Source organism: Neophocaena asiaeorientalis, unplaced genomic scaffold (genome assembly GCF_003031525.2).
Source record: "Neophocaena asiaeorientalis asiaeorientalis breed wild unplaced genomic scaffold, Neophocaena_asiaeorientalis_V1.1 scaffold82, whole genome shotgun sequence".
NCBI lineage: Eukaryota > Metazoa > Chordata > Mammalia > Artiodactyla > Phocoenidae > Neophocaena > Neophocaena asiaeorientalis.
The window spans coordinates 7,452,811-7,475,974 of NW_020173068.1; the positions used below are offsets into that span (position 1 = coordinate 7,452,811).

The 23,164-nt window shown below is 41.4% G+C and overlaps 1 protein-coding gene across 4 annotated transcripts in view; it reads left to right on the top strand.

Moving 5' to 3' along the window:
- PHF20 (PHD finger protein 20) overlaps positions 1–23,164 on the top strand; it is a 130,259-nt gene that overhangs the window by 37,093 nt on the left and 70,002 nt on the right. For all 4 annotated transcript variants that reach the window (XM_024742905.1, XM_024742904.1, XM_024742906.1 and 1 more), the window contains 6 exons: positions 1,831–2,002; positions 2,884–2,968; positions 12,961–13,040; positions 16,408–16,795; positions 21,708–21,821; positions 22,735–22,923. In XM_024742905.1, the coding sequence (XP_024598673.1) occupies positions 1,831–2,002; positions 2,884–2,968; positions 12,961–13,040; positions 16,408–16,795; positions 21,708–21,821; positions 22,735–22,923 (1,028 nt within the window). The remainder of the gene's footprint in view (positions 1–1,830; positions 2,003–2,883; positions 2,969–12,960; positions 13,041–16,407; positions 16,796–21,707; positions 21,822–22,734; positions 22,924–23,164) is intronic.

The window sequence follows — 23,164 nt, forward strand, 5'->3', positions numbered from 1 at the left end:
GGCTGAAATTGGAATGGGTAGCTGAAGTCTGAGAGCTTTGGGTTTGAAGAACTGACAAGACACTCGACCTTTGGGAAGAATAGGGAGAATAGAATTCATTTGCTGAATGTTTATTGAATGCCCAGTATCTGCAGCCTTCTGTGGTTAGTTAACTCCAAGCGTACTGCCTTAGCAGATACTAGTCTAGGGTTGAAGAGGACACAGTGTACAGATGACACAAGAAAGCAGGCCTTTTCATTTAGGTAGCACGTATTTATTAGGACAGTAGGGTACTAAGTGTTAGATGTAAGAAGAAGGAAATGGTGCGTGTCCAAGTTGTAGGGAGACAATAACAAATAGGTAGAGTGTAAACTTTCTCAATCTAGAATAGCATTCTGATTAATACAAGTGTATTTAAGAGAACAATTGCATATTTATTTTTCTTTATTTTTAACCATTTATTTATTTTTGGAATGAGCAATACATTTATATGGTTGAAAAATGAAAAAGTATTAAAAGGTATACTGCAAAAGGTCTCCATCCCACTTTTGCCCCTCCCTGCCGCTATACCCAGTTTCCCTCTTGTATCAGTCAAGTTTAATGCTGGAAACAGAAACCATTCTGGGTACTTGAACCACAAAAGGATTTAACACAAGAAATTGGCTACTTACAAAATTGTTGGAAGAGTTGGAGGAGTGGGACCCAAGGGGGCTTCCCTTAGAGTATAAATTTGAAGGACCCACCACTGGAGCTGTGATCTGGAGGTCAGGAATTCACTACTGCTACTGCCACCCCCACCATTGCTGCTTGACACTCAAGAAGCCAGTGACTAGACATTAGACCCTTGCCACTGTAGACCAGCATGTCAGTAGCACCTGGGAGCTTGTTTAAAGCTCTTAGACCTTAGCTCCATCGACTGAATCAGAATCTGCATTTTAACAAGATCCTCTGATGATTTGCATTGCATGAAAGTTTGAGAGGTCCTGCACTGGAACACTGCGTCTGGCCGCTACAGTTGCTTCCAAATCCACAGGTCTCCATGACCTTGATTGCCAATTGTAAGGGAGTCAAGCAAATGTAGTTGTTGGTTCTCCCAACTCTCAATCTAGAAGAGTGGATTGGAGATTGAAAGAGCCCATCTAGTGAACTGACCATACTTCCACAAGTAACCAGTGTTAGTTTCTTGTGTATTCTTCTAGATGTTTTATGCATATTTAAGCATGTATGAATATATATATTCTTTTTCATCTTGTTAAAAAAATAAGCAGTAGCTTACTTACCATACACAGTGTTCTGCACCTTGCTCTTTTCATTTAATAGTTTATCATGGGAGAGCTTTCCATATCATGACATAGAGCCATCTTCTTTTTAACAACTTCATGATATTCCAATATATAGATAACAAAATTCTTAAAATTCTGAAAATTGAGACTAACACAATCTGGGCTGCATGGTCATTTGAATTTTTTAACACATGTAAGATATAATCTAGTTGTTAAATGTTTGCTTCCTGCCTCCTTTGTGCTTGGGTCTTGTGTATATGTCATCTTGTTTAACTTGCACTACAACACAGTGTGTTGGGTATCCTTCTTCCACTTTACATGAAGGAACTCAGGCTCTGAAAGGTTAATTTAATCACAGACTAAGGAATATCCTGGATGGGATTTGAACCCCAGGTCTGTTAGCCTTCATAATTTTCAATTTGACACAATGACACAGAACCTCTAAATGATAGGCTTTATTTAGTACTTTGAGACCTACTCCTTTGGGAAGAGGTTTGGAAGGGTATCATTTTGATTATTTTGGGTGGGTATTAAAGACATTTAATTTTCTTTTTTTTTCCTGACTCAGGTATCCAGCTCACATAGAAGATATTGATTACGAAGAAGGAAAAGTACTCATCCATTTCAAGCGTTGGAACCATCGTTATGATGAATGGTTCTGCTGGGACAGTCCTTATTTACGCCCTTTAGAGAAAATACAGCTGAGGAAAGAGGGCTTACATGAAGAGGAAGGATCATCTGTGAGTAACAAATCTGGGTAATTCAGTAATGAGTGGGGTCAGCCATTAGGTACTTTATGTTCCAGCCTTTGATGTTTAGTGTGAAAGTCTGTAGCAGCTGGGGACCATCCTTACTTAGGCTTGTAGTGCAACTCTGAGATCTCCATGGCCCCGGGTGGGGGCGGGGGGGGTCGTTGAAGAATCTTAGCTGTCATCTGTTTGTATGACGTGATTGATTTGACAGCTCATAAACTAACTTGGTTGAGACTGCATTGATGATGAGTGGGGACTTTCTGTCTCTCCTTTACACCACTGTGTCCCTTTAGATCATTTAGTAAGCTCATCTGCTGTCTGATCATTTATTCAGCAATCATTCCATGTGGAGCATTGTGCTAGCCTCATATTAAGGTCTTTTATAAGACCTTGAAGAATATTCATTCTTCAAAATGTAGCAATGCAAACTGTGTGCTGGGAAAACAGTATGAAATATTAATGGTGAATGAGTGCCTCCTTTGTCAAAAGACCCTTTAAAAGTGTAGATGGCATTAGGTGGCATGAATGCTGCTTCCCGTAAGATGAAGTAGACTCTCTCCTTCCAGCTTGTGTAGTTGGTGTGTTCCCTGGTGGCCCTGGGCTCTTAGACTCACTTTCAGGGACAGGATAGGATTATCATTGGTGCTGTGCTATGGCTGTCCAGAACTCTTAAAATGGCAAAAGTCTGTGTCTAGCCCTTTTGTTTTGGCTCCCAATGCTGAACAGCAGAAACATCTTCCTCCATCCCAGTAGCCATCTCCCCTTCCTGCCCTTGTCAATTTCAGCTTCTTTTATGAATTCTGTTACTATGTATGTCCTATGAAATTGGATTGGTAACAGGATCTTTTTTGTTTTTTAATATTTTTTAGGAATTTCAAATAAATGAGCAGGTCCTTGCTTGCTGGTCTGATTGTCGTTTTTACCCAGCCAAAGTCACTGCTGTTAACAAGGATGGTAAGGCATTTGAGTTGTAATTGTTTTTACTCTTGACTTAGGGGTGAGTTTGTAATATTGGAGTTTGAGAGTATATTTTCAGTATGTATTTATTGCCTAGGAATCCTCTCTCTTTAAGTTAATTACTCTGTCAGGAGTTAGGAAGAAATTATAAATGGAGAGAAAGGTAGGTTAAAGAGGGGGAGTTTGGTTCTTTGCCTTCTAAAACAGTCATGGTTCATCTGTCACTCTGCTGGGAAGTGCGTAGGTTCTTGCTGTCTAGGAGCTCCTAATATAATAGATGAAATAAGTCCCTAAGATTCCTTTTAGTTATTTGTGAACAGCCTAGAAATGAAGCAAACAGCAAACTTTTCTTAAAAATGTGCTTTGTGGATGCAAGGTGATTGAGAGTTGGTCTGTAGTATCAGAGTTACTAGTTGAAATTGGGGTACTGGGATTTAGAGCACTGAGCTGGAATGCCTTTGCCAGAGTTTAGAACATGTGAGGAGTCAGGACTGGGAACATGTCCCAAAGAGGCTCATTTTGCTAATACAAAGGCAAGAGAAGAGGAGGGTTATGAAGGTGATATGTGTGGTCAGCATCCTGACACACAGAGAACACACTGGGGGTTCAAGTGATACCTTTTTTCCTTTTTTTAACATTTTCTACCAAGATGTTTGTGGTATGTGCATGATTCCTGCAGTGAATGTTTAGGGCAAACAGACCTCTTAGTACCAGTGTCAGGGGTGACTCAAAGGCCACATTGATTTTTCATTCAATGAAGTTATTTAAGTATTTATTCAGCACTCTGCTGGACTTCGGGGTGACCAAGAAGTTTTGTCTGAGAATGGGTTGAAATGGTCAAAAATGAACATACATTTGCATGTAGCAGAAATTTTAGTTCCTCTCTTGCTACATTCACCCCACCCCCAGTCCCGGCAGCTATTAGACCAGTGTGGGTTGACAGATGTAGGTTATCCTTAAACCACAGTTCTTTTACCACAGGCCTCCAAAGCAAGGTTGTATCTTCTAAGTTGTCTAAACAGTTACTGATCCTCCTGTTCATGGATTAAGTCTTTTTGGATAGTCCCTTGTTTCCCTAAGTTACTTTATAAGCCAGTGTTCAAAATAAAATCCTATTACTATTTTTCATATGTATCACTTTAACCTAAAAATTAATTTTAAAGGAAAGCTTACATGTTATTAAACTGCTTTAAATCCTTTTAGTAAAAGACATAGTTTATTATATCAAACACTCATTAAATACAATTTATAGGTCCATTTTTATTAAAATGGTGACTGATCTCACTTAATATGGGGAAAATCAAGTCAAACTCATAGAAGAAAAAGCTACAAGGATATACTGTACAGCACAAGTAATATAGCCAATATATATTTTTAATACATTTATTTTATTTATTTTTCGCTGCATTGGATCTTCATTGTTGCACACGGGCTTTCTCTAGTTGTGGCGAGTGGGGGCCACTGTTCGTTGCGATGCGCGGGCTTCTCATCATGGTGGCTTCTCCTGTTGCAGAGCATGGGCTCTAGGCGCGTGGACTTCAGTAGTTGTAGAACGTGGGCTCAGTAGTTGTGGCTCGCGGGCTCTAGATGGCAGGCTCAGCAGCTGTGGTGCACAGGCTTTGTTGCTCCGCGGCATGTGAGATCTTCCCGGACCAGGCCTCGAACCCGTGTCCCCTGCACTGGCAGGCAGATTCTTAACCACTGCGCCACCAGGGAAGCCCTGGGTCTGAAATCTTTTGAAGTGATCATTTAAGGACTAAAAGTCATTGGCCGAATTATTGGCCGTAGTTAATTAAGGTTTTTAAATGTCTTTTAAACTTTGGCAACCAGAGCTTTGCAAGTTGTTTTAAAAAATCTTTTCAGTTTATTTCCTCCATGAGCTAAAATTATAGGAGGGAGAGTCTTGAGGTAATTTGTTCCTACAATGGTCATTTGCTACCCTAATATATTAGTTCTGTAAGCTTCAGATTCTGTTCAGTGAATTTTAGTTAACTGGAGGACATTGAAAATGAGTGGATATTTTTGGGAGAACCTGTTTTCCCCAGAGTTCTTGAGTCTGAAGTCCTGTATTATGCTGCCATCCTTTCTGGTTCTTGAGATTAATTGGAAGAAGGAGGAGAAGGAAGGACATGGGGGAGGGGCAATCCTGAAAGTTAATGGAACAGCTGTGTGGTATTAATGCTACCTCGTGGACTGCGAAGGAAAGCTAGCCTTTGTGGGTGCTCAGATCTGTGCCTGATTTTGAGATAAAATAATGACTCTTAGGTGCTGCCTTTGGGTTAGGTTTAATCCAGGGGAGCTGGCAGTTTCTAGCTCATGATTTATTCTAGTAATTCAGTTGCAGGACTGGGAGGGACAATGCTGGACTCTAATTTCACTCTTTCTCTGATTAGTAGGGGCCACCATGGCTTAATGGTGCTGTGAGAAGAACCTCTGCAGGCAAGGTGGTGCCTTTATTTCCTCTAAAAGTTATTCTGTCTTTTTGGTGCTGCTAGGAGGAGGCTGGGGATATAGTGAAGTCACTTTCTATAGCTTCATCTTGGGAAGGCTTGGTCTGATTTTTCTGCCGTGCTTAACTTCCTTGATGGTTTTGCTGAGGCTGAGCATTGACTGAGCAGGCTGGTGGGTAGTGGCCCTAGCCAGAGTGGAGAGCACTGGCTGCTGGCATTGGGAATCTGGCATGACTGAATCACAACCAGATAGCAACTTTTATTTTATTTAATTTAATTATTTTTTGCAGCAATAAACTTGACATGTTTATTAATTAAACTATCACTTAAATTAAAAAAATGCATAGAAAATAAACATGTTTTAAAACTCCTTTTTTTTTACAACTATCTACACTTTTTACATTCAATCTTTCGTTGACAGCTTTCAGCACTATTATTTTTTGCACTATTAAAGTATTTTCCTTCATCCCTGTCACAGGGAGTTAACACTGATGGACTTTAGACACACTTTTTCTTTTTTTTCTCTCTTTTTCTCTAAGCAGAAGCTTGGAAGAAAACAAGGAAAAAAAACACCAAAAGATCTGTTTTACATGAATAAGTTGTCAAGAAATGTCTTATTACTAGAAAAGAAGCTTGTCATCTGTTGAGTTTTTGATAGCAACTTTCAGTTTCTTTCTTTTTTTTTTTTTTTTTTTTGTGGTACGCGGGCCTCTCACTGTTGTGGCCTCTCCCGTTGCGGAAAACAGGCTCCAGACGCGCAGGCCCAGCAGCCATGGCCCATGGGCCCAGCTGCTCCGCGGCATGTGGGGTCTTCCCGGACCGGGGCATGAACCTGTGTCCCCTGCATCGGCAGGCGGACTCTCAACCACTGCGCCACCAGGGAAGCCCCAGAGTTTCTTAAGGGAGTTATTTAGCACTTGGAAACTGGGGAGAGCAATGCCATGTTATTTAGCCCTTTTCATCTGGAATGATTCCTTGGCAGTTGCAGCTAAGCATCATTTTGTGTGAAGGCAGCCACACCTGGTAGCCTTGTTAGATCCTTGGTCTGTGTTGGAGAAAAAGAAGGGATTCTGCTTCCAGGGAATCTTTGTTTGGAAGCCATCTCTGGTGAGTTGACCTCACCTCTGCTCAGCTCCCCGTTTTTATGCCGCTCGTCTGTCAGGGGGTTTGTGCCCCTGCTCTGCAAGGCATTCTCTCTGGGGGAAACTGAAAGTAGGTTCACATTTACACAAAATGAAGAATCATTCCTTCCTGTTGATCTGTGGTTAACTTGAGTGCGCAGGCGAATCAGGTCCCTCTTCCTTGAAATTATGCATATCCTTGGGTCACGGCCCCCATATCCCCTCCTTGTACCCCAGTTCAATCTCTTTGTTCATTGCTTAAAGTGTGCATTTAAACTGGGAGATTTTATGGAAATGGTCTTATTTCTAGAGTCTCTGGTTGAAGCAGTTACTATTTTTTGTTTTCTTCATGCTGTAACTGAACCTACATTTGAAATGTGGGAACACTGGGACTATGAGCAGCTTTGAATAGAGATAAAAGGACAATTTAGGCCCATACATGTAGCTGCTAGCTCGGCTCCTACCTTCTATGGGGGGAAGGAGGTTCTCTGTCAAAGTGACTTGGTAGATGATGGTAATTAGAACCACATATTGATCCCTTGCTCTGTGACAGTCCCTTTGCTAAGCAGTTTCCATATCTGATCTTATTTAGTCTTCACATAAACGTGGAAAGGTTGTTGCCGTCAACCCCATCCACATTTTACAGATGAGGAACTGAGCTCACAGGAGAAACTGCTTGAGGTTACAGAGCATATAGATAAATGGTAGCCTGAGGTCTGCATGGAGGTCTTGGTGCTCCAAGTTTCCTGAAACTGCAGTTCCTACAGTACCAGGCCGCTTCTCTGGATCAGGGTTTTCCTTAAACAGCAGAAGTTGTCAGGGCCAGATGCTCGCTGGCGGTGTGTGTGTGTGTGTACGTGCACCTGATACGGTAGGGTGAGTGTAGGTGGTCTGTACTTCCTGGAGCCCGGTGGTGTCTTGAGAGCCCTGATTGGAGACAGGCCCTGTCCCAGTCCCTGCTTGATGATTATAAACAGTTCATTCTCCTTGCTCTAGACTCATCTGAGCAGTTAGAAATGGGAGAAGGAATTGGACTAGATGAGCAGTTTTGGAAATTATTGGCTACAGAACCTAAGCCCATTATGTAAAATTCCTAAGAGGAAAAGACTTAGGGGGAGGTTGCCTGCAAACATGCACTTATCCCATCCCTCTGCCCACCCCCTTAGGCACATCTGTGGGAACCTCAGGACTTTGAGAAACCATGTTTGAAAGCTCCTATCCATGATATTATGGAATTCTCTGACTCCTGGAGAATGAGCGGGGTAGTAAAAGGACCCTGACTCACAGTTATGGTAGATTTCAAGAGCAACAGAAATCTGTCCTTTCTAGAGCCACCTGTTTCCTTGGCCCCTGTTTCCTTGGTCCTAGAGAAGATGAGCTTTCTATACATCTCTAGTTTTGTTCTTATGTCCCTTCTGCTATTACTGAGGTTGTCTGATATGCTGAGTTCTTAACCCCCAGAGGGCAAAGCCAGGAAGCTTTGTTTCATCTGGTAAAGACAGGAGCTTCTTAAGGGAGCCTGAGGCAGGTGGCCTTTGTGTCAAGAATGTTCTTATTTTGGATTCGGTCATTTACATGTTTTTTGTTAGATGTTGTTTGTGGCCATGGGAGAGCTCTGTTGCCAGCCACCCTTGGGAGGATTCCGTGGGAAGACATTCTTTTAGTTATGCATGAAACCATTAAAGTAGATTTGGGGCCTCTCTCCAGAAGTGGGTCTAGACCACTGTTGTCTGTGGGATGTGTTGTTTTGTTCCCTCTGATTCATTGAAGCCCAGGTTAGGCTATGTGCATGATCAAGGGAGAAAGTTTCAAGATGATCCCTTGTAGTTCTTTGGAAGTAAAAAGGGTCAGGGCCAGGATATTGTTATCTAAGGACAGTGACCCCTGAGCACCTTTGGCCATAGTTTGGGTCATTTCAGAGTGGCCAGTGGTGCTCTGGGTTTGTGGTTTGGAATTGAGGCTGAGGGACTTGGGGAATAGGCAGTGTGGGGTGGTGGGAGAAGAATTAGTCAGAGGCCAGCAGACAGGCTTGGGTTCTGCTTCTAGCTCTGTTGTAGACTTCCATGGAACTCGGGGTCCATCCCTTCATCTAAGGCCTCCATTCTGAGCCTGCTGTCAGGAGTAAGCTTCAAAATTGACTTCAAGTAGCTGAAAATGTTGGACTTTTGGGTAGCATTTTGTCCTTCTGGATGTTTGAAATGTCTGTAAAAATGGACAGTTTTCATTTTGATGTAACTGTTGATGAACTTTGTTGATAAGATAGTTGAAAGTATAGGCTTGGGTGGCTTGTTGGCATGCTTAATATTTAAGATTTCTTGAGAATTGGGTTCTTAATGTCCCCACCCCCAAACCCCCATCCTTAGACTGGCCAGAGCTTTGCCATGGTTGCTTGAAAAGAGTCTGTTTAGAGTTCCACAGCCTTGCTTATTATCATTGCTCCTTTGCTTGCCAACACCCTCACAATAGAGGCAGGAAGACAGGAACCCAGGCCTTTGCTGTAAGTATTCATCAATCATTGCTGACGTGCCTTATGTAGAATCCTTATCATAGCCTGTCATCTCATTGCTTGCTTTAACCAACCAACTATATATACCTGTATAAGTATTATGTCTGTCTTGTTTGCTAGCAACTTTTCTGTGTTGGTGACACTTGTAACAAATAATCACTTTTATTTTGTAATTACAAGGAGCAAAACAGTAGGTAATTACTCATTGTTTACAACAGTGGTTCTCAGACTTCATTGTGCACCAGAGTCACCTCAAGGCTTTATTAAACTTTTTTTTTTTTGCGGTACACGGGCCTCTCACTGTTGTGGCCTCTCCTGCTGCGGAGCACAGGCGGACTCTCAACCACTGCGCCACCAGGGAAGCCCTCTTTTACTTTTAAAAATATTTTATTTTACTGATGTATAGTTGTGTTAGTTTCAGGTCTACAGCAAGGTGATTCAGTTATACGTATATATACATTATTTTTTTCATATTCTTTTCCATTATGGTATATCACAAGATATTGAATATAGTTCCCTGTGCTATACAGTAATGGGGTGCATGTGTCTTTTTGAATTATGGTTTTCTCTGGGTATATGCCCAGTAGTGGGATTGCTGGATCGTATGGTAATTCTATTTTTAGTTTTTTAATTCCAGGTTACATATCCGTTCTTCTGTCTCAGTTATTCTGCTATAGATTCCTTCTAATGTCGTGTTCATTTCAGTTATTGTGTTGTTCATCTCTTTTTGTTTGTTCTTTAATTCTTCTAGGTCTTGTTAAACATTTCTTTCATCTTCTTGATCTTTGCTTCCATTCTTTTTCTGAGGTCCTGGATCATTTTCCTATCATTATTCTGAATTCTTTTTCTCTTTTTTTTTTTGCGGTACACGGGCCTCTCACTGTTGTGGCCTCTCCCATTGCGGAGCACAGGCAGCAGGTTTGTACTTCGTGCTTCTGCTGTCTGCCCTCTGGTGGATGAGACTATATAAGAGGCTTATGGACGTTTCCTGATAGGAGGGACTGGTGGTGGGTAGAGCTGGCTGTTGCTCTGGTGGGCAGAACTCAGTAAAACAGAGCAGTTAGTTGTGATTCTGGTGTTCTCGCAAGGTGGAGTCTTTTTTTTTTTTTAATTTTTGGTTGCGTCGCGTCTTCTTTGCTGCGCACAGGGTTCTAGTTGTGGTGAGCAGGGGCTTTGCTTCGTTGCGGTGTGCGGGCTTCTCATTGCTGTGGCTTCTCTTGTTGGGGAGCACGGGCTCTACGTGTGCGGGCTTCAGTAGTTGTGGCTCACAGGCTGTAGAGCACAGGCTGAGTAGTTGTGGCTCACGGGCTTAGCTGCTCTGTGGCATGTAGGATCTTCCTGGACCAGGGCCAGAACCCATGTCGCCTGTATTGGCAGACAGATTCTTAACCACTGTGCCACCAGGGAAGTCCTCAAGGTCTTACTAAAACACATTTCTGTGTCACACTCCTAGAGTTTTTGATTCAGTATATTGGGGGTGGAGCTGATAATTTGCATTTCCAGTAATTTCACAGGGTTGTTGATGCTGCTGGTCTGGGGACTACACTTTGATAAACACTGGTTACAGTGAGCCTGGCGCTGTGTGAGAAACTACTGTCAGATGTTTTCTCTAGCCTTGAAGAGCCTGCCTTCGATTTGGGATCTGCCTTCTATATGAAGGCACCTAAATGTGAGTCTCTGCAGGTCAGGTACCAAATGAGTCTGAGAAGTTCAGAGGAGGGAGAACTCTCCAGTAGCAGGGAAGTCAGGAAGCTTTTACTGAGCAATTGTGGTCTTTTGAGCTGAGTGCTTAAGGATCAATGAGTGGCACATTCCAGGCAGGAAAACACTCCGTGTGGAGGTGGAAATGTCACAAGACAGTTTCAGTGGGTGGCAAGTAGCTAGTCGCTTTGAGTTGGTGGGTATTGTATGCTGGTAATTTGAAATAAGGTTTGGAAAATAATTGGGCTCAGATTGCTTGGACTTTGAGCACTGAAGAGGTGGCTAGCCATGGGCAGGGCCTTATTCAGGGCTGGAGGAGCAGGCCTGTGGGAGGGGAGAGAATGTATAAGAAGGAGGCAACCAGCCAGATCTTAACTTCATCGTTGCATTATTCTGCTCCCAACCTTTGGGATTTATTTTTTTTCTTCCATGTTGGGTAGCAAATTGGTCCGGAAAACTGACCATGTTTACTAGTGGTAAATCATTACATGATTACCAGTGGTTCATTGATAATCTTGACAAGATTAACTGTGATTTTTTTTTTTTTAATAGATCCCTGGAACCAAAAAAAAAAAAGAGAGAGAGAGAGACATGGGTGGGTTCTAAAATGCAAAAGGTCGAAAGTGTTGGTTTGGGTACAGCTAATGAGAACTTTTGTAGTTGGATGTGTTATTTGGCGAGATAAGATTATTTGGATTTCCAGTTTCAGTTTTTTAGCAGAGAGTAATTTTTGTTGGACTTAAAAAAAAAAAAAAACGGAACAAAACTAACAATGTAGCGGTCACCATTTAGTGCTTTGGCCTAGTCTCTATTCTGAAATATTGTAATATGCAGCTAATTCATACGGATTTTGAGAGTAATGTGACCTCTAAAAACATAATACCTTTAGCAGATGGTCGTATTTCTTTTAAAGTTTAAAAGATATTACTACTTCTAAGCCCAGAAAATAAAGTTTAAGTGATAAACATTAATAATTCACCAAGCAATAAGTAAATCTGCATTTTCCTTATATCCTATTTTTTTTTAATTGAAGTATAGTTGATGTACAATATTATATGTTACAGGTGTAAATATAGTGATTCACAATTTTTAAAGGTTACACTCCATTTGTAGTTCTTATAAAATATTGGCTATATTCCCTGTGTTGAATAATATATCCTTGTAGCTTATTTTATACATAATAGTTTGTACTTCTTAATCTCCTATCCCTATTTTGCCCCTCCTCTGTTTCCTTCTCCCTACGGGTAACCACTAGTTTGTTCTCTGTATCTGTTTCTTTTTTGTTATATTCACTCCTTTGTTGTATTTTTTAGATTCCACACGTGAGATCATATAGTATTTGTCTTGTCTGATTTATTTCACTCAGCATAATACCCTCCAAGTCCATCCATGTTGCTGCAAATTTCATTCTTTTTCATGGTTGAGTAGTATTCCACTGTATATGTATATGTATATATATATATATATACACCACCTCTTTTATCCATCCATCTGTTGATGGATACTTAGATTGCTTCCATATCTTGGCAATTGTAAATAATGCTGTGAACATTGGGGTGCATGTATCTTTTCGGATTAGTGCTTTTGTTTTTTTCAGATACATACCAAGGAGTGGAATTGCTGGGTCATGTGGTGATTCTATTTTTAGTATTTTGAGAAACCTCTATACTGTTTTTTCCACAGTGGCTGCACCAGTTTACATTCCCACCAAGACTGTAACACAGTATATCTTTCCATCTTCAGTTTCTTACATCAGTGTCTTATAGTTTTCCAAGTACAGGTCTTTTACCTTCTTAGGTAGGTTTATTCCTCGGTATCTTATTCTTTGGATGCAACAATAAACGGGATTGTTCCCTTCATTTCTCTGATAGTTCATTGTTGGTGTTTCCTTACATTCTTAATTGTTTTACTGCTCTTTGTTCTTGGTCTAAGTCAGTGCAAGTTTTTAAGATTTAGTGAAGCACCATAAAAATGAGGTTTTTTTTGGATGGATTTTGATTTGTATAGATAAAAAGATTTGTAAGATACAGAGGAAAAGGCAAGTGTACTATTATTATCTTGGACATAAGTAAGATTGAATGTGATTCTTGAACAACTTTTTAATTTCCATATGTTTATTATTGTGGTTGGGACGCCCTTGTGTTTATGCTTTGAAAAGTTTTGTTGCTTTCACGAAACTGCAAGTTAAAATCATATCTTTTTGAATTTTAGGTACTTACACTGTGAAATTTTATGATGGAGTAGTTCAGACTGTCAAACATATTCATGTGAAAGCTTTTTCGAAAGATCAGGTGAGAAATGTGGTCTTATGCTTTGTGGTATGAATAATGCTAATGTTATAGTTTTGTTTCTCAAAGATGTTACATTTGTTTATGATGACAAAATCTTTCCTTCATCTGACATGATTTCACCAGAAAGCAATACACAAGTTTTCAGAAATTGCAAATATTTGTCTCTCTTTCTACCTTTTTCTTTTCATACCAGTTCTTTTCAGAAGTGCCAGTACTTGCGTACCATTACCTGTTATCTGTCTTTTTCCCAAAGCGCCTGGTTGTTATTCTTTCTTCTGTCTTCCTGTGCTCTGCCCACAGAGCTGTTTCCCCTCACAGGGAACTTGCTGAGTGGTTGAAGAGATGGAGATGTTTTCTCCTCATCTGACTTTGTCCTTCAGCTCTGGACCATGGCTTGGTGGTTACGGAGCCACCATTTGGCGTAGATTTGGCAAGCACTTGTGCTAGATGTGCCTGGGTTGAAATTTTTGTTTCCTTTTGTCCCTTTCACCATCCATGTACTTGTCTAAGCACGGGTCCTGAGTTTTTTTATTTTTGAGGTACGCGGGCCTCTCACTGTTGTGGCCTCTCTCGTTGCGGAGCACAGGCTCCTGACACGCAGGCTCAGCGGCCATGGCTCACGGGCCCAGCCGCTCCGCAGCATGTGGGATCTTCCCGGACCGGGGCGCGAACCCGTGTCCCCTGCCTCGGCAGGCGGACTCTCAACCACTACGCCACCAGGGAAGCCCCGGGTCCTGAGTTTTGATACTGGAAATGTGGTGCACACAGATAGATTCTGACCATCTGGAAGTGTTGCCTACTTTCTTCATGATTTTTTTTTCCCTTTTAGTTTTTTTTTATATTTATGTCTTAATGAAATAGCTGAGGGGAAAGATTCTGATTGTAACTAATTGTTATTTACTTCTTTGGGTGGTTGTTGATATGACAGTATTTGGTAATCCTGGAACCTTCTAGTAAATTCTCCTGAACATATATTTAGCAATTCCAAAGCATCATGATACATGATATTGTTAAAGATAATCTCAGAAGTGTTTTTGCCTTTCTGGTTTTCCTCTTCAGAAAATTGACAGAATTATAAAGCTTTAGCCCTAAAGATGTTTTCTCTTTGATCATTTGCTTCTCAGGCATCTAAGGAACTACACAGCACTCTAAAACATTATTTTGGCCTTTAATTTGGCAATTTTTATGTTAAGCTTGTGGAATGAGTTAATATAGATAGAGGACTGTATTAAGAACATGTCCAGAACTGTCAGATTGTATCTAGAATCTACACAAATGGAAGTCTAGGGCTCCACATAACAAACGTTCATCTGTTTCCTCTGATTGATAGTACTCATGGTGCCTTAGCTTGGGGATGGGCACCTCACCCTGTGTGGATTTGTGGGTCTTCAGTCCTCAATTCCCAGATGCCTCTGAGTATCTCATGTCATCTCAGACCTGGCAGGTGGTCAAGCACAGGCCCATGGCTCCTGTTTGTTTTTCTTTTCCAAGAGGACATAGTGGTTTAGATAAATGACTTCTCAGCTAGGCCACTTACAAAGCAAAATTTCTTACAAATATCTGTCAGACAATTTTTAAAGCTTTTTTCATATAGTATTAGATTGTTTTTTTGTTTTTTAAATCGGATTGTACTGCCCTAAGTGGTTTGATAATCTATATTTCAGGAACATTTATCTTTTTCTGAAGTTATAGAAACAATATATGTTTGCTGTAGAAAATTTAGAAAAGTACAGAAAAGCGCAAAGAAAGTAAAAATTGTATAATTCTATCATCCAGATGCAATTGCTCTTAACATTTTAATGTATAGCCTTCTGTATTTTAAAAAGATACTTGTGTATATATATTTTTCTTTTCCAAATTTGAGTCATATGTTACTGTTCTATAACTTGCTCTTTTTTTTTTTTTTTTTTGCGGTATGTGGGCCTCTCACTGTTGTGGCCTCTCCCGTTGCGGAGCACAGGCTCCGGACGCGCAAGCTCAGCGGCCATGGCTCACGGGCCCAGCCGCTCCGCGGCATGTGGGATCCTCCCAGACCGGGCACAAACCCGTGTCCCCTGCATCAGCAGGCGGACTCTCAACCACTGTGCCACCAGGGAAGCCCTGTAACTTGCTCTTTTAACAAAATAACATTTTCCCAAGTTCCTAAGTACTGTATGGGAATATAGCTTTTAATGGCTAAGTAGTATTTATAATATGTATGTAACCCTACTTTGTATAACCAGTTTTCTAATGGTCATTTAAGGATATTTGTAAATCTGGGTACACACGTCTGATTATTTTGTTAGCAGATTTCATTTCTAGGAATTCATTCTAGTTCAAAAGTATAAACATAAGACTTTTGACCTAAATTGCCAACCCCCCTTCCTGGTGGTTGCAATTTATATTTCTGCCAGCAGTTACTGAGGAGTGCTTGTTCTCAAACCTGGCTGCTTTCAGAAAATTTTGGAGACTTGAAAAAAATATTTTCTTTTAGTTTCTAACCACAGGGATTCTCCTTGTTTATTATTTTTCCCTTTGGAACAAAATTAAACTTTTACTCACTGTGTATTTAGGCAGTCCTTCCTGCTCCTGGCAAAAATCTGTGTGCCAAGTGTGTGCTTGGTGCTAGGGATCCAATATGAACATGATGTGGTGGTCTCTGCTCTTCTCTTGAGGTCTTGGAAGAAAGATACTTAAACAAATAAACTTAATTGTAGTTTTGGAAACTGCAGAGCTTTCAGAGCTGGCTTTATTATGAGACAGTATACTAGGACACAAGATTTTTAAGATGAATTTTGAAAAAGTAATTTAGGAGGAAAGTAACCAAGAAGAAATACTTTCTCCTAATGGACAAAAACTCAGTAGCTCAGGAACGCAGTAGGTGGCTTGTTCGACTGAGCAAAGACCCTGTTTTTGAGATGGAAAATCTTTACAGCTTTCTGGTTCGCCTCTAGTTATCAGTTTGGGTTCTTCTCTACACAGGACATCAGCATCTGCTGGCAAACTGAGCCAGCCTCTGAAAGGCCCTGGGTCAGTGTAGTCATTCTTGGGAGGAGACGGGCGGGGCATGAAGGCATCTCTGTCAAAAACATTGCTTCCCAGAAGAGGTCCCTGGGGTAGTTGTCTGTCCCTTTAATAATTTTTTAGTGACTTACTAATCAAAAGGGGAGATAGCATTGTCTCAGAAGGAATTGAACATGGCTGTTATTTTCTTTAAACTTAGGACTGTTTTTCAAACCTCAGAATATGGGTGTATATTTTCAGTGGTGCTTTCCATTACATGACCTGATACATGTCCTTTTTTAATTTCTTTGTCACAAAAAACCATCTGATTTTATATTTGCAAGTAATCACAAAGTGTGTTTCATCGCTATTTTGCTCATTTTAGAATATTGTGGATAATGCTAGGCCTAAAGAAACAGAACACAAAAGTCTTTCATCATCTCCTGATAAACGAGAGAAGTTTAAAGAGCAGAGAAAAGCCACAGCCAATGTGAAGAAAGACAAAGAGGACAAAGCCTTAAAGACAGAAAAGAGACCCAAACAGCCTGATAAAGAAGGAAAGTTAATCTGCTCTGAAAAGGGGAAGGTGTCAGAGAAGAGCCTTCCCAAGAACGAGAAAGAAGATAAGGAGAACATTTCAGAAAATGACAGAGAGTATTCTGGAGATGCTCAAGTGGATAAGAAACCTGAAAATGACATTGTGAAGAGTCCGCAAGAAAACTTGAGGGAGCCAAAAAGAAAGCGAGGCAGACCCCCTTCCATAGCTCCTACTGGTGAGTTTCCCAAGTGTGCAATGCCAGAGTGTTCTTCTGTGGTCCTTTGTGGTTCTTTATAACTTCTGTACTTCAAGCCTTTGTTTTTGTGACCGACTTTGAGTCATCCTGTCATCTAAAAACAAGTCATGCCCATAGAGCTGAATTTTATGGGAGACATATATCCAGGTGAACATAAGTTTCAGAAACATGTCCTTGACTGGGCTTCTGGGGTGACAGATAACTCTTCACTAGATCCTTCAGCTTATATGATAAAGCCTAATAAGCTAAGGCCTTTTGCTTTTGCCAATTCAAATGATTTCACTTTAAGTAAGCTTACTAGAACGTAGAATCAGGAAACAGTGTTTTCATGAGTGACATGAAATGGGAAAGGAGAAGTAAATAGGTGTGGGCATCTGGAGGAGGCGACAAGAAAGAACACTGGACCTAGGAATGTATGGGTACATTTGAAATTGAGATCTCTGGAGAGTGATTATGGATCGGAAATTTTCCCTGTCCAAATAAAAAGCTGAGATGGCTAATTGGTAGAGTCAAGGTTAGAGGATTTAGGGAAGAATACACAATTATTTTAAAAAGTTGAAATATGGAATTCTTCTGGAATAGCCAAGAAAGAAACAAACCCTGAATTTTTTCCTAAGGCAAACATTCCTTCTCTAGATTGAGTGGCATGAAGAACCCTCAGGATCTCTAGACTGAACACTGCCTGTAATTATCTGGCAGTGGCCTTCAGACATTCTTGTTTACATGTTCTTTACATAAATATTGAAAAACTGAGAATCCCCTAATTTCTTTTTTTTTTTTTGTGGTATGCGGGCCTCTCACTGTTGTGGCCTCTCCCTTTGCGGGGCACAGGCTCCGGACACGCAGGCTCAGTGGCCATGGCTCACGGGCCCAGCCGCTCCACAGCATGTGGGATCCTCCCGGACTGGGGCACGAACCCGTGTCCCCTGCATTGGCAGGCGGACTCTCAACCACTGCGCCACCAGGGAAGCCCGAATCCCCTAGTTTTAAAGTGATACCTGGGGACTTGCCTGGCAGTTCAGCAGTTAAGACTCCACGCTTCCACTGTGGGGGGCTCTGGTCCGATCCCCGGTCGGGGAACTAAGATCCCACACGACATGTGGCGAGGCCAAAAAAAAAAAAGTGATACTTGTTTTTTTCTTACAATTTTGAATAGCTGCCAAAGGTAAATTTAAAATATAAAATATGACAAAATATATTTTCATCAAAACTGTGGAACTACAGAGTTAGCTCATTTGTTGTTCCCTTATGATGCAGAATGCAAAGCCAGTCCTATCTATCAATCCAGACAGCTACACCAGACTTAATTTCTGTGGCAGAAGCTCTACCTTTATTTACTTCAAATAAATGTATTAGTACTTGTTCCCAGTAGACAGCCTTCTTACATCTTCTAATTTTAAGGTATGAAATAAGACAATAGATTGATTTCTTCCTAGATGAAATAAGGCACTTCCCCCTTCAGTGGTTATAAGTGGGTTTCACTCTCAAGATCTGAGCATGCTGGAGTCGTCCCTACGCCTAACTAGGCCCTAGACCTGTGCTGTCCGATATGGTAGCTGCTAGCCACCTGTGGTTACTGAGCACTTGAAATGTGGCTACTCTGAATTGAGATGGGCTGTAACTTGTAAAATACACAAGGGAGGGAATTCCCTGGTGGTCCAGTGGTTAGGACTCTGTGCTTTTTAGCACCAAGAGAGGGCCCGGGTTCAATGCCTGGTCGGGGAATTAAGATCCTGCTAGCCATGCAGCGTGGCCAAAACAAAACAAAAAACCACACTGGTTTTCAAATAGTACAAAAAAAAAGAAAGAAAGAAAGAAAGAAAGACCCAGGAATGTAAAATATCTCAATAATTTAAAATTATTGACTACATGTTGGAATGATGTTTTGGATGTATTGGGTTAAATAAAATATATTCTTAAAATTAATTTCACTTTTTTCAACTAAAAATTGAAAATTACCTATGTGGCTTCCATTTATGGCCCTCGTATTCCTATTGGACAGCACTGGCCTCATTGGCTTTCTCAGTAGGGTTCCAAGAGAGAATTAAGCTCTAATGCCCAAGGCATCTGTGACCTCTAATGAATTGACTTCTGCAAATTGAGAATGTTAGAATGATAAACCACTCTTGGGAGAATTGAGAAAATAACCTTTGTGTTCTGTTTTCAAATGAGGAACCCTAATTGAGAAAGTCCTGGAGGTTTTAAACCTCTGGGTAGTGTACCATGTTAAGATGTGGGATATAATAGGCAGGCCTTTTTATTAAGTGTAGGATTTCACACCAGATAGGATCAATTTAATAGAGAACTGGAGTTTTCCAAGCTTACTGTTAACACTTGCCTGAGGCATTCCTCCCCAGTCAGAATTTTCTGAAGCAGGATCTGGGAATGCTAATTGTTAACAACCTTCCCAGATAATTCTTACTGTAATAAGAGTTTGGCAAACACTGAAGTTCTGTGTGGTCAGCCCCAGTTTGTATGTGGTATCAAAATGAAGAAGGTTTGCCAGTATCTAATATATAGTTCAAATCCCCTTTAAAAATTGCTTGGAATAAGTTCATTGACACAGTGGAGTCTTGAGCTCTCTAGATTGTACAGACCTTATTGGAACAGGATCTGAGCTGTTTGGGGAAGGTTGTTTGTGTTTAATTTGGAATGTGTGTGATCTCCAAGTTCCCACCCTTGGAACAAAATTATGTTGGCACATTGAGAAGATTGAACACAGGAAGAGCCAAAGAGTTCAGCACTCCCATCAGGTTTGCGTCCTCAGAGCTCAGCCCTGTCTCCTTTGGCCATTTGACATGGCAGATCTGAAGCTGCTGGTCTTAGATGAGTCTTTTCTCTCCCTTCCCCATTCCCCTCCCATTTCCTTCCCTTCCTCCCTCTTCTTTCTCCTGGCTGCTTCTTTCTCTCATTTCAACCCTCATCAGACCCCCAGCCCTACCTTTGCCTCAAGCTTCCCAATTTCTTTTCTTTTCTTTTTCTTTTTTTTTTTTTTTTTGCGGTACACGGGCCTCTCACTGTTGTGGCCTCTCCCGTTGCGGGGCACAGGCTCCGGACGCGCAGGCTCAGCGGCCATGGCTCACGGGCCTAGCCGCTCCGCGGCATGTGGGATCTTCCCGGACCAGGGCACGAACCCGCGTCCCCTGCATCGGCAGGCGGACTCTCAACCACTGCGCCACCAGGGAAGCCCTCTTTTCTTTTTTTTAAAATTAATTAATTTATTTATTTTTGGCTGCATTGGGTCTTCGTTGCTGCGCACAGGCTTCCTCTAGTTGCAACGAGCAGTGGCTACTCTTCACTGCTGTGTGTGGGCTTCTCATTGTGGTGGCTTCTCTTGTTGCAGAGCACGGGCTCTAGGCGGGTGGACTTCAGTAGTTGTGGCACACGGGCTCAGTAGTTGTGGCTCACGGGCTTAGTTGCTCTGCAGCATGTGGGATCTTCCCGGACCAGGGCTCGAACCCATGTCCCCTGCATTGGCAGGCGGAGTCTTAACCACTGTGCCACCAGGGAAGTCCCCCACTATTTCTTTTCTTTTCTTTTTTTCTTTTGCCTGCCTTTTGGATTCTCACCTTTCCTCATGGGGGAGAACTTCTTAAGTGTTAGGTTTAAAAATACAGAGTGAGGGACTTCCCTGGTGGTGCAGTGGTTAAGAATCAGCCTGCCAATGCAGGGGACGTGGGTTCGATCCCTGGCCTGGGAAGATCCTACATGCCGTGGAGCAACTAAGCCCGTGCACCACAACTACTGAGCCTGTGCTCTATAGCCCGTGAGCCACAACTACTGAGCCCATGCGCCACAACTACTGAAGCCCCCGCACCTTGAGCCCCTGCTCCGCAACAAGAGAAGCCACTGTAATGAGAAGCCTGCACACTGCAATGAAGAGTAGCCACCGCTGGCTGTAACTAGAGAAAGCCCGTGCGTAGCAACGAAGACCCAACGCAGCCAAAAATAAATAAATAAATAAACTTTAAAAAAAAAAAAAAGAGTGAGTACTATCTAAGGGCTTAGCTTCTGCACTGCTAAATTATGTCAGGGCTGGATTTTCCAGTGTTAAGCAGCCTTGCCTGGCACTGACTATCAAATAGCATAGTCTCCTGAGAATTTTCTGGAATTGTTTTTAAGAGGTTGTAAATGTTGATATTCTTTTTGGTCCTTTAAAATTAGGACCAATGCCAGGCTAACCAATTTAGCAAGTAGAGGTTGAAAATAATAATCAAGCCATAGTCCCAGGGTACACATTTTAAGAATTAGCCTGGGGCTTCCCTGGTGGCGCAGTGGTTGAGAGTCCGCCTGCCGATGCAGGGGACCCGGGTTCGTGCCCCGGTCCGGGAGGATCCCATATGCCGCGGAGCGGCTGGGCCGCTGAGCCATGGCCACTGAACCTGCGCGTCCGGAGCCTGTGCTCCGTAATGGGAGAGGCCACAGCGGTGAGAGGCCCGCGTACAAAAAAAAAAAAAAAAAAAAAAAAGAATTAGCCTGCCTGGTGGATTTCCTGAGTATTGTATAAACCAAATTTTGATAAGAAGATTTGATTGTGATAAAAATGACTTTTCTGTTGCCTTTGTACCCTCATATTTTAAAGCAGTCACGTTGCGGTATTTAAAGAGAGGGTTTCAGGAGATAAATATATGAATAGAGCTGGGTCATAGGAGAAACCAAAAAGATTCAGGAGGTCAGTCTGCAGGGTGTCTGCATCTCCTAAAAGGAAGTAATTTCTCACCCATTTCACTTTTTTTCCCTTTTGGCTTATGTAAGAATTCCCTTTGAGGGCCTATTTATCATGCAAGGATGTGTGTGGATATTTATATATATGTTTTATTTACATGTAATATGAGGATTGGTCACTAAGAAACTACATACCTATTTTTGTGTGGTTTTATATACATTGTAGCTGTGGACTCAAACTCTCAAACTTTGCAACCAATAACATTGGAATTGAGAAGACGGAAGATATCAAAAGGAAGTGAAGTCCCATTAAAACGTCCTCGGCTTGACAAAAACTCATGTGAGTCTTCAGTTTGTGTATGTGTGGCTAGAACTTGACATCCATTGGGTTAATTCCCCTGTGTCCATCTTGTCCCCTATTCCTTATAGGCACTGATGCTTGTCCTTGATCACAGGGGCTAGTGTGAGTGGGATGTGGTTGGATCAGAGGAGTTCTGCTAGAGGAAAAATAAATCTCAGAGCACAAGCTGTGTTAATGTTGGGGTCAGTGGTGTTGTCTCTATACCCATAAATTCCATCTGATACGATTTCCACTGGAAATTTAATGGCTTAGGAAGGGATGGATTTCATATGCTGAATGAAACTTTAAAAATACTATTTACTGATTTTACTGTATAGTACAGGGAACTATATTCAATATCTTATAATAACCTATAGTGGAAAAGAATCTGAAAAAGAACATATATATATATGTACACACATACATATGTACATATATATATGTACATACCTGAAACTGTCACTTTGCTGTACACCTGAAACTATCACAACATTGTAAACCAACTACACTTCCATAAAAAAAATACTATTTATTGATTTTTTTTAAAGTACCCTGTTGGCTCCAGAAAGGATTTGTGATGGCGCTAAGGCTCTGTAAACCTTACTGACTTGGGAAGTTAGTATGTAGACTTCTATGTTGGAAAGCCCCAAAATAAAACTTGTCAAGATTGAGACATGACCTTGGCACATATTTTCAGATCATGAATCCTTAAATTAGGAAAATTATATCCTGGCAGAAGGACTGTACCTGTACTTAAAACTATAAACCAGGATAGGGTATTTCCTTTCATCATTGATCTAATATTCTAGAAGTCTCTGGTTGAAGCCCTTATAGAGGCAGCCAGTCCAGAAATCTGTAGTAGCAGAATTATTTCTTCAGGTCTCTTGACTACAACTCTCTTAATGGTTTATAGCCCAGGAAAAGTCAAAAAACTACTCGGAAAACACTGACAAAGACTTATCAAGGAGACGGTCCTCCAGGCTGTCCACTAATGGGACCCACGAGATCCTAGATCCTGACTTGGTTGTATCAGATTTGGTTGATACAGTTACTACTGATCCTTTGCAAAACACATCATCTGGTACCAAGGAGTCTGAAGAAGGTGAGTCAGAGTCTGTTCTGGGATGGTCTTGCCAACATGCTCCCTGTCTAATGAGAACCAGTCTAAATCAGTCATTGTGTACTGCCTTATACAAGTTTTAGATGGTCTTGAAATCAAGTTATTGAATTGGCTGCAGTGTTTCTTATATTCTTCACTGAAGATTTAATAGACAAACTTTTGTTTGCATTTGTGATTGGTTTTGCTTATATACGTCTGAATGTTGGGTTGGAGGTGCAGTGCT